This window comes from Eurypyga helias, unplaced genomic scaffold (assembly GCF_000690775.1).
Source record: "Eurypyga helias isolate BGI_N326 unplaced genomic scaffold, ASM69077v1 scaffold5117, whole genome shotgun sequence".
Classification (NCBI taxonomy): Eukaryota; Metazoa; Chordata; class Aves; order Eurypygiformes; family Eurypygidae; genus Eurypyga; species Eurypyga helias.
In genome coordinates, this window is record NW_010262194.1 from 25,345 (window position 1) to 37,521 (window position 12,177).

At 38.9% G+C, this 12,177-nt stretch overlaps 1 protein-coding gene across 1 annotated transcript in view; it reads left to right on the forward strand.

Annotated features, from left to right (window-relative positions):
- MCTP2 (multiple C2 domains, transmembrane 2) overlaps nucleotides 1-12,177 on the forward strand; it is a gene marked incomplete at its 5' end in the record, with an annotated part of 83,567 nt that overhangs the window by 22,833 nt on the left and 48,557 nt on the right. The window contains 2 exons of the mRNA XM_010155606.1: nucleotides 3,176-3,278; nucleotides 5,634-5,736. Coding sequence (XP_010153908.1) covers nucleotides 3,176-3,278; nucleotides 5,634-5,736 — 206 coding nt within the window. The remainder of the gene's footprint in view (nucleotides 1-3,175; nucleotides 3,279-5,633; nucleotides 5,737-12,177) is intronic.

The window sequence follows — 12,177 nt, forward strand, 5'->3', positions numbered from 1 at the left end:
CAGGAATATGTAAAATAACAGTCGATATAAAGTGATGGTGCCTGCAAAGTAGACACTTCATCTTTCATCGGGTGCCTTGTGAGCTCATGAGCAAGACTGAAAGCTGTTGGGGGTGTCTGACATGGTGCTGAGTGTGTGGGTTTGGGTGGTGTGTCAGGCTGTCACCTGAAAAAGAAAGCTTGCTAGGGCTGGGGATGCAAGTGTGATGGTTTCTCTTATGGCTTGTTTGAGGCTTCAGTTTGGGATAATCTTTTTGTCACTCTTATTGGAAAAAAAGGACAGATTTTCCACTGAGCTGTACCTCAAATTGTGCTTGGTCCTGACAGCAATGGACACTAATATCTTTTAAGAATACAACTTTATGTTGTTTCTCCAGGGAAGGTCTAGGGTATTGATACTTCCCTATAGCGACTGCCTGGATATTATTATTTTTATTATCATCTTCTCCAGGATTCTGGAGACCTGCTAATTCCCCTCTGTATCTTGTAGCAACTCATAATTCACAGAGACAGTGTTGCGTGTTGTGTATTTGCTGACATAGTCGTTTTTTAAGATAACCTGTTGATAAAGGCAGGAAAGATGCTAGAGAGAAAGCACTCTTACTCCATTCCTTGGTATTAATGAAGACACTGTAGCATAAGAAAACATTACTCCTAAAATAAGGACCAGAGGAGAATTAGGAATTAGAATGGAATTAGGAGTGTAACTTCACCTTACTAACAAATTTAAGAGAAACTATACCACAGCAAAGCAGAAGCTTTGGCAGACAGCAAGGTTAGGGCTATCTAGAAATGTGTGAGGTTTTAATACAGACAGTGTCCAGGGAAAGAACTGAGCCTGGGAGGTTATTTTACCCTTTGGAAAACTTCACTGATGCTAATGCAGTTGCATTAATGATGGATTTGGCCCCCTTTCCCTCAATACTTACAGGAACATGTGGGTGGATAATGAACATTGGAAGACACACGCAGGTTCTTGATCCTGCAATTCAAAGACTTTTCATATAGAGTATGTGACACACATTCCTTGTGCATAGCACAGAATGAAATTCTGCTTAAGTAAAAGGTTACTCAGTCTGTCATTATATTCAAAATAACCCAGGCTCTGAGCCTGATTCATGAAGCAAATGACAAATTGTTTTTCAATGGCACTGCTGAAAATATCCTAGTATTATGCTGTAATAGACCCACCAAATTGCAAAAGGATGCAGCCATTTTAGGTAAAAATAGCATAATTTCTGATCATGAAATGAGAGACATAAAGATTAATTATCTGTTCTGAGCCATTCATAAATGATTAGTGCAGCAATTATGGACTTCCATAATAGAGCCCTCCTAGAGTAGTGCCATATTTCCTGCATTGCCAGGGAGACTGCTTAGATTTATTGTTATTGATAAAAGTAAATTCAAAGTCTAGCTAAAAATCTGATATAGGAAAAATTGCAGAGTCAGTAAGGGTACAAAGATTTCCAAGGGTTAATAGAGGAGTAGTACGAGCAGGTAGCAGTGGTCCCTCCCTGTCTTGTCCCACAGCAGCTGTGAGTCTTAGGTGTGTGAGCTTCAGCAGATCAGTCATCGGGTGACACAGGTGGTAAGGTATAAGACGGCACTACACATTTCCATCATAAAGATTGCGTTTTGGTGCGATTGGGATTTCTGTTGTCAGTTGATTATATGTTGGCATTATGGATTTTAATCGCAAGTGTTTAGCCTACTGTAATGATAGCTATCAGAAAACAACACAGTATCTGCTTTGGTTTGGAATAGTGTCTTGAAAATTCATATTTTAATATTTGCCGTAAATTTTAGGATTATTTCCACACGGCTATATCAAATATGTAGAAGCTCTTCAGCCATACCTAGCCTAGTTTGAGCCTTCCATACTTTTATATTCCTAGATAATAGTTTTTTTGATATGAAAATGACTTTTTCTGCTTTGTTGGATGTTTTCTGTGTACGCATGAGAGTTGTTCTCGAACACTGCGTTTGCTCACTGACCAAAAAATAGCATTCAGAATACCAAGTTATACAGTGGGTTGGTTTTGGCACATACTGTTTTGCATTTCAAGCAGTTTCTCTAAAAGGCTGCGTGCATTTTCCACACTTATCAGGGAATGAGCACGTAAGCTGAAAAGGAGAAGACAAATAGATTCCAGTAATACACGTGATCTTTAAACTTTACCTATATTGACAAGTTAATACCCACTGTTTACATACTGAAATGATTCCTGTTTGGTTTATAAACTTCTCAGAGTAAGAACCTTAAGAGCTCTGCAATAATAATACCAAAAATAAGGATTAAGAAAATGACAGATTTTGCTTAAATACCTTGCTTGTCTGATATCTAAATCCCTGCATTGCTGACATATTTAGTTGCCTACATAAAAGTGAGGTTGGAGTGACTGTGGATGAGTTATACATGAGTACTGAAGATGAGATTAAATCAAATATTGAGCCAGACATGCTGATAAAGGGGACTCTGTTCTCGATGGAAACTGCTGAGGTGGAATAAGTTGTGAAAGCTACAAGTGCATGTAATGTGAGTTATCAAAAAAAATACATTAGCAACACGTCCTCACCATAATAGGTTCCACTTTTGAGAGGAGGTTGGGTTGGTTTGAGCTTTCGGGGGGGTTGTTTTGCTTGTTTGCTTTAAGTACAGTACCTGGTTCGCGCATGGATTCTCCAACTGAAGTTGTTTTGTCTAAACTGAGGCACCGTAGAGGGTCTTCGTAGATTCAAGGACTTGCTCATGTTGAACTGATTGAAGAAATGCTGATTAAAAACTCGGTGTTGTGCTTCTCTTATGATGCTGTGATCAGCTGGAGATGACACACAGCCAGAATGATGGTACTGCTTTTGTAATGTTGTCAACGTGAGGAGATTTTTCTTGCTGTAAAGGCTAAGCGATGATTCACTGTAAGTCTCAGATTTCAGGTATTAGAGTGAAGCCACCTGAATGAGTCATAAGGCAAGTGTTAGAGTTTCCAGAACTGAGGATACATTGAGATACTGTTTAATCAGCAAGTAATTTTAACAGAACGAGGCAATTTGCAGTTTTTATTTGGCTAGTTACTTCCCTAGCCCTACTGCAAAGACAAAGTGTGCATGTGAAATACAGTAACAGGTCCACCGAATTTTCTTTTCCTCTTATTATTTATCTGATTTTTCCTTAGGTAAAAGCGATCCTTTCTGTGTATTAGAACTGGGAAACGACAGTCTTCAGACACACACTGTTTACAAGAACCTCAATCCAGAGTGGAACAAAGTTTTCACATTGTAAGTGGATTGCTTTTGAAAACGTGCTGCAACACCTAACAGCAGCTGAACCATAAAAGCTATTGACTTTGGGACAATACAGAGGTCAAGTTTAAGATATATCATATTTTCACAGTCAGAGAGGATGTTGGAGAAATATCAAATATAAATTAAAGCCTTTTGCCTTTTACTAGTTCTTGCTTGGAGTTTATTAATAGAAGTCATTAAAAGGAAAATTACTGTGATATTTATAGGAAGAATCATGACTAGACATAATGGAGTCCTAGCTGGATCCAAGAGATAATATAACAGAGAATAGAGACCAGATACTCACACCTACATTTTCAGCAATTTAAAATAAAAAATATTTCATTGAACTATGGTAGAATCCTTGTTTAATTTGTAAGCAAGCAGAAAATTAGAGCTCATGTTGTTCCTGGTATATCTTCTGAATTTATACTAGGCAAACATAGCTTACCCCAGATTCGAAGCTTAAATTTTTATGGAAATCACAGTATTCTTTTTGTTAGTGACTTCATTAATAACAAAAGTGGTAATTTAGGTATTGCTTTCAGGCAGCACATTTTTTTTAAATCTTGCTTTATGCTGACAAAGATTTTTGTGAATAACTGAACCAAATGTCTTGAAGACTAAAATAGCCTGTGGCAAGGAAGGCAACTGCAAGGGCTGGCAGTTGAGCATTTATGACATTTGCACCTGTCCACTGGAAGAAGAGTTGAAGAATGATGGACTTCTTGCAAAAGCAACATTCATAAAGACTGGGCTGGATGGCAACACAGTAAAAAGTATCCGACCTCTTCCACAGAAGTATCTTGCTGGATTTCTGTTCAATTCATGGCTGCAGCTGAATGCATGTCTCCTGGAGTCCTTTCTCTTACTTTTTCTGTTCTTGAGAAGCTTCGACTCATCACTGTTTATTCTGAGATTCTGCCAGCAGATGAGTCTTGTCGGATGTTCAGCCAACAAAATAAATCCAATAAGGATCCAAATTTTTTTTATTTTTAAAAAGAGGTTTTGTATCTGTACTTCCTGTGAGTCTCAGAAAAGTCAGCTGTGGACTATCTCTGACTTTCTTATTGCTGTTGCATGGCTAGTCCAAGCAGCAAATCTGCAGAACTGGTCAAGCACTCACATATCTCCTTAGATTTTTGGCCATTAAAAAAAATTTCAGTTAAGCATCTTAAAAGCTATTGATGATTTAGGCTTATTTTGGAGCAGAGTGGATTGTTTTGAGTGGATGAATCCATTTCAGCTGGAGTGTTCAATACCACCAGAGCGACCTTCCCATCATACTCAGATTTTTTGCAAGACACTTATCTGTGTGTGTCACTCTGGGGTTTTAATAATATATACCACAGGTAGCTGTATCATATGGACAAGGATAATGGCTTAGAGAGTAATATGGAAGTATATTTGTAGAGTGGCAGGTTTCAATATATTTTGAAGCCATAATGTCTTGAAAACAGTGCGTTTCATGGTGGTTTGGCTGGGTCACATCACAGAACATGCTGTGGCTGATAGCTGGAGAGACATCCAGGTGGCTTTTAGGTTCAGACTCTGGGAGGAGCAACTCCACATGCCAGAGGCAGAGATCCCAGGAGCAGGACTGCTCTGAAACAACCTTCTTTTGGGCAGAATGACAAACACATGCTGTACTGCATATCTCTTTCTTTACCTCTTGACATGGAAAAAGGAAAAGAGGAGATAAGCAAAGCATCTCATAAGTTGTCTCTTGTTACCTATGCTTTTGCAGGCACACAGATAAAACTCTTCTCAAGTGAGATTCTGATTTATTAATGATATGATAAATACTTAGGACCGAGTGCCTGCTGCTACATTGGTAGAGCATTTGCACTGAATGGAACAATATTGTACAGTTGGCCTTTAATTAGGGTTCTTATAGTTTATTTTTGAAGTAATTGGTTTTGTTAGTACCTTAAAAGGGAGATAATTGTTCAATAATTATTCAGGTCAAATGAGGTTACTTAAATTTTGTTTCCTGGATTCTTTCTTTAACGTCCCGAAGCCTGGTTTTGAAATCAGCCCTTGAAGTCTCCCAGTCACCAGCTTTTTGTTGGAGAGCTGAGGTCCACACTTCCAGCATCAATATCCACGCACAAAACACATCAGTGTTGGTAGTTATTTTCTTCACCTAGTTATGGGACTGAAACCTGGGGGAATATCTTGGGGAATACCTATAATTCCATTAATTTGGGGGGGAATTTAATTAAATGCTAGTTTTATACTCTAAGGTACACAAACTTAATGAGTAAAGCGGTATTCTCAGATCTTTGTGGAGGGGAGTGTATGCATGTTTATCGAATATTTCTTATGTGCCTGCACTTTTCATTCCAGCCCTATTAAAGATATTCATGATGTTCTGGAAGTGACAGTGTTTGATGAAGATGGAGATAAACCCCCTGATTTTCTTGGAAAAGTTGTCATCCCTTTGCTGTCTGTAAGTTAACTTTGCCACGTATATCATTCAAACATTGATGGTTTTTCTGGTAACGAGTTCCATTTCTTTTCCCTGTAGCACAAAGGAACACACATTTAGAGATAAACAGGTTTTGTGATCTATATATGCCTTAGTTGGCAGTGTTTATAGTTCTCCTTAGTGTAACGAGCATTGCCAACTCATTTTAGTACAAATTTGGTTGATTGGAAAGAAAATTGCAGAAGTGTCTGTACTTCATCAGTACTATATGGCATGTAGGTCTGAAAATGTAATTGAGGAGTTCTGTATGTTTCCGTATCATCTTCTGAAGGTAACATTTTAAGCATGTCTTTGTTCTGTCTTGGTTCTTTTTACTCTGAGAAAGTAATTGCACATCACAGTAGGATTGACTAGAGATAGCTGTTGTTATTGGCACATCTGAATAAAATTACCTAAAAGGGGTGTTTTCTACTCCGTAGTGCTTTTAAAGACTGGTGGCTTTTGTTCTGTAAACAAATATGTGAAGAGTGAGTGCTACCATGGGAGTGTAAAATCAAAACTGGAAACAAAGCAAGCTCAGGGGAAAGTGGTTGCTCTGGAGATTAAGGAGAGTTGAAGCTTTTTCAGAAATGGCCAAAAAAGGCCAGGCTAAAGAGAAGGGAGGATAAAAGGATCATTAAAAGACATTAATAAAAAGACATTAATAGAGAAATAGGGGAAACTAGGAGAAAAGCAGCTTTGTGTATGGTAAGACTGATTTAATTTTGGAACGTGGCTGGTAAAAGGGTGAGTAAATCAGATCAAGAGGATGTAAACAACTCCATGTGTATCTGCTGTATCACAGAAGATTCTGGTAACTTCTGCAGTAAAGTTTGGGGGAAAAAAGTTCTAGGCTGTGGCTTTTATTAAATCAATTAGTAGGTGAGGCTTGAAACACCATGGGACTTGTGCTTGTAGCAGTCAAGTTGTGTAAGCAAGGGGGTTTCCTTGGGTTTTGCAGTGGGCTCCCTGTGCAGAGGAGAGGGTATAACGAGTACTTATGCAGCGAGTACTGTCAAGACCTGAATGAACATTCATGCTTGCAATATATATAACACGTTTCAAGCGATGCATGCGGTAGTGCCATGCTTTCAGTAACGCAGAGTGTGATGCTGCGGGTAATAGCACTCCCGAATAGGCAAGCAGTGAATCCTGATTGAAATTACAGGGTACAAAATTGCAGTATTGTTTTGAAACATCCCTGTGAAAGCCTGTTCACCTCTGCAGAAAGGCTGGCACACATCTTTCATGGTTAAAGCAATGTTTTTGTTTTAGAGGTGGGCTGCTGCAGGAAAGGCAGTAGTGCAGTAATGAGTTAGTGGGGCTCTGTCCTAGCAGAAGCTGGAGAAATTGAAGGTTTCTTGAGAGAAAGCGAAGGTCCCATATGATCAAAATGGGCCATATAAGCCTCACAAAGTCATCATATTTTAGGTAAGGGACCAATCAAGATCAGAGAGGGGAACTGCAAGTATTTGATGTTTCCAAATAAATAATGAACCTCCCAGAAGACTCTTCAACTGGCTTATTAGAGAATATGATCCCAACCTAAGGAATGCTTTCTAGTGGTAAAGTAATAGGGCGATATGCTCCAGTTTTGTTGTTATTTTGTCTAAATAAACGCATTTCTTGTGTGTGCGAATTAAAATCGATGCAGCTTCTGAATCTCTTCATGTCAGTGTGTTTGTTTTCATCCACCGTGTGCTTTTTCCAAATTACACTGGAGTCCAGAACAGGGGAACCCCTGCAATTTGGGGATAAGAAGAGCCTAAGCTATATAAGGGCTCTTGATGCACAACACACTGTCGTGTGCTATGCAGTCCTCTTCCCTCCGTGGCTCAGAATGTGAGTTCTTTTTGAGGCTAAGGATATTTTAGATTGTTTGTCTATTTTAGTGGCTTGAATTGTCAATATCTCAGTTTTAGAACAATATTAGAGTCAGTTGGGCATAGAGGATGATTTGATGTTTACAGGGAGGGAAAAAAACCTCTTAACATCTTTTATTCCATTTTTGATCACTTTGTTAATTTTTCCCCAAGTCCTCGTATCTCTGATGTTACTGGAAGAGAGTGGCTGGAGCAGCTGCTCTCCTGCAGATCCTGTGCTTGCCAAATGGTCTGCGTGATCGGCAGCAGGCTGTGTGGGCTCACAGTGAGAAGATGTTAGATTTGGATTTTCTGTTGATTTTATAGGCATTTATCAAGTATCCCTTAGGAAGCATGTAACAAGGCAGAGGAGGGGAGTGCATGTGTGTGGTAATGTCCAAACTATTCAGTGTAGGTTTTTTGTCCAAGGTTTGAGACAAAAAAAAGTAAAATAAAAATTGTTTATGCTTTCCCTTGCCAACTGATCTTCTTCCTTCCTGTCCAAACTTCTCTGCCTATTTCAATCAAATCTAGTGTAAATATATTTGTCTCTGCTTCTGATTAAAAAACATTTTGCACCTATTAACTTAGTCTGCTCAGAGAACTACAATTTTCTAAGCTCTTATTCTTAAAATGGGAATTTCAATGTATGTTGTCTTTCTGACTATGAATTTCAGTGCGTCCTTTGGACTATTGAGATTAACTACTGTTCTCTTTCAGCATATTTAGGACTCGAGGAAGCCTCAAAAATCATATAAGTTTAATTTCTCTCAGTAATCAGGCCTAATATTTGCCTTACATGAAATTCCCTTTTGAAAATGGAAGCGCATTTGCAAATTTTTTTCCCCTGTTAAAAATGCACAAGTTTGACTTGTGAGCTGTCAGCACATAAAGTAAGTTTACTTCAGGAATTGTTCATGGATGACTAGATTCTTTTCTTGATGAAAAATTGCCTTGAATAAAGTATATGTTGGAGGGATATGAAATGTTTAATTAATTTGACAATGAATTTTGGTTTAAATGTGTTCAGGAGTCTTACACTGGCATTTTGCAAACATACCTACACCTTCATCATCATATTAACATTAACATACGAATAACCTTGTTGCACAGAAATTCAGAGGCAGTGAAATTACTTATGCTTTCCATTCATCCTTGTCTCTGATCTAGTCTTATTACAGGCACCAAATAAGAAACATTAAAAAATTGGATATATTGAGAAGAGTTTAAAGTGTCGGATGATGAATAAAGCTGAAAACTTCATGTTTTTTTGATAGGCATGATGAAGCAATATTGGATGAATATACAATTTGCTTTGCTCCACATACAGCTCTATTACTAATGCACTATAGAGACATTGATTTTCCTAGCATTACACTGAATTTGGAATTTTCTGTCTGCAGGTAGGTGGGGGACTGAGGGAGATGCTTGCTGATTTGCTTGCCTTTTACATTTAGCTGTTCCATCTTAATCAACCCATTGTATTTTTTTTTCTCCTGTCTGTCTTTACATCAAGCTGCAATCTTCCTCTAAAGCATGTGTATGAGACCTCATCTCAAATACAACTCAGGTTGGCCACATTCACAGAAGCAGAATTTAAAATGGAAAGGACACAGGTTAGCGCCACTAGGATACCCAGAAAAATGGGTCTCTCCCTTCCTTGCCAGTGGTGACCTGTAGAGTCTGGCTTGCCTAACCCTGGGGCTGAGAGGGAGATTGCTTTCTCGGAGCCTAAGGAATGAAAGGGAAGACCATTTACACCACCAAACAGACCAGGCTTTTGTGCTAAAAGCTGAGGATGATCCTGGGGATCAAGAAGTAGGGCAAAAACGTCTTTGCTTCAAGAAAGGAGTTTGATAGGTTTAGAAGTTTTGTAGGTTTTGGGGGACTTGAACTAATTATCAAAGAAGTCCTTTCCATCTCTGTGTTCCTTTGTGCCCCAGATCTTAGTAAAAGCAACCATGTGTCTCTTTGTGAGGGTCTGTCTTTTTTGTTTTGCTTCAAGAGACTTCTAGCTCCTAGAACGCTGCAAGTTATTAGAGGCATGGGAGCATATAATGTGCTTCAATGAATTTGAAAGTGGAGTATATCAAACATCCTCGTGTAGAAAGACCTTTGAGTGAAGAGTTGTATCGCGGAATGGAATGTTTTTTATCTGCTGAATTATCAGCTCAGAGTAGTCTCAGCTGCACCCTTTTCTCAGCAAACAGGAAGAGGTCTATGAAATATTTTCAAGTGCCAAGCAAGGTCGGTAGCCAACGATACAGTGAAAACAAGTAGTATGAATTTTGCAAGCTTAATTGTCTAAAGCATGGCCTGGATTCAGAGTGCAGACACCTGACGATTGCAATTACTTAGCACTTGACCGTGAGTGCACAGCCTTTTTCAGGAGAAAGCTTTAGAGTTTGAGAAAAATGAAAATGCACCATTTATACGATGGAGGCAGCTGTGAAGTATATAGTCTGTTCTGATTTTTATCCCTATCATGAACCAGAAATTGTGGAAGCTGGGGGAAACGCACCATCTCTTCCAGAAAAAATTACACCTTGTTTCTGACATTAAATTCTCCCCTGACCATGCACCTGCTCACTGAAATGGTGTCAGCAGCAATGTTTTTTCTTGAATGCTACTTAGGAACCTTGTGTTCCTAGGGTTTTCAGCTCTTACTCAGACTGCCTGGAAGCTCCCATGGGGCTGCCTGCTTTCTTTCAGAATATCAGCTCTGTATCTGTTTGGTCTTTTGATATCAATCCTCTGTCAAGAACCCAAATCTCCATTCTATTCTGGATCCCACTGAAGGTTGCTAAAAGCTAAGTATTTGGGACAGAGTTTTGGGATGGATGAATGGGTATTTTGTACAAAATTGAATCAAGGTATATTGCAAGACTTTGGAGAAACAAGACATTCTTTACTTGTGTCCAGGTGGATCAAATATGTGTCTTGATTTCATCTTTTCCAGGGGAAATATGTCCTTTGATAAGGGTAGGTGTGTGTCTATTACAAGACAGCTTTATGTTATTCAGGGCAAATGGTATGACATTGTGCATCAGCAATGAGCTCAAGCAGGAATATCAGAGGTCCCAAATGCTTTAGATGAATTACCCTTGGAGAGTAGCCATTACCCTTTCCACACGTCACGGGTGTTGATGTACAGAGGTTTAACCCAGCGTTCTTCTGTCAGGTCATCAATATATGACATTGAATCTGCATCCAAGCTGGATACAGAGTGAAGTTTTCTTAAAATCAATGTGAAAAAAAGCCACTAAACCATATTTCTTAGAGACAAGAGCAGTGAAAAAAAACCCCTTTGCTGCATAAGGGTCCTGTCTTCTCCGTGTTTTGTGTCATATCAATCTCTGCTTTTGCTATTTCATTAAAATTCCCAAGCGGTCAGAAGGTTGTTGCTTAATAGATTTAGCATTGGCTGGCTACATCAATACTGTGTTTAGTCACATTTGTTTTACTGGGGACATCTGTGGGAAGAGTGTAGCAAATATATTCGTTCATTTGAGAGGAACCTGGTGCACCTTGGGCCTTGACTGTACAGTGGTCTCGGGTACCTGAACTTTTCCTTTGGTTAGAGGCAGCTTCTCGTAGTGCTTTGTCTGAAGTGCCTCTGTAGGTTGAAATATTTAATGCACAAAGGATTTTACCTATTCTTCCAACTGATAATTCCCTTGACATGATCCTTTTTGGAGAAGGGACTCTGATACAGGATATATGAATTGTTCTGGAAAGATACAGATACTGATTGTTTTTTCTGAACTGATTGAGAAGGGAAATGACTCATATGAAATTCCCATGGCATGAAAATCCTGACTTTTTTTCTGATGTGAGGCATATTGGTGGGGTAGGCAGTACTGTCCTCCTGTTGATCATGGGGTTGTGGGCACTCTTGGTTGGTGATTGAGCCCTGGTATGTTGTATGCTATTAAGAAGCTTTCAGAGAATGCAAGCCTTAGTATTCAGTGAGGATATAAAATATCATCTATAAAGGAATAATTTTGATTGCCTCTTTAAGGACCTCACTCATAGATATTTTCACATTTAATATGAATATTCCTTTCCTTCCCTTTTCCCATAAATAGATGTAAACACTCATGGGAAATATAGCCTATTTTAGACACAGCTATCAGGAATATTTGTTGAGTGAAATCCATGTGAGATCAGGTATGTAGCAAAAGATGTTTGAGGGGTAGAAGAAGTCTGATCTTTCTGACATTTAGGTTTATCCTAGGATCCCAACACTGGCCACTCACCTTTTCCATAGGTGGAGAAAGCATTTAAGCAGTCTTTGCGGACAGCAGAGACTAGGGAAAAGTACCCAGAAAGGAGAAATAAATAGATCTAAAATGAAATTAATATGACTGTCTGTATCTTGAGATTGAAGGAGATGTTGAACAGAATCTGAACTTTGGCCCGAGAACAGAATGCGATGAAAATGTAGAGTATTACAAGCTATTTTGGATGTTTTCTTCTGGGCACAGTTGAGACATGCTACTGATCTAATCTCCATGCAGTCATGGGTGTTAGAATTATCCTCCACCTTCTGCTGAAACGT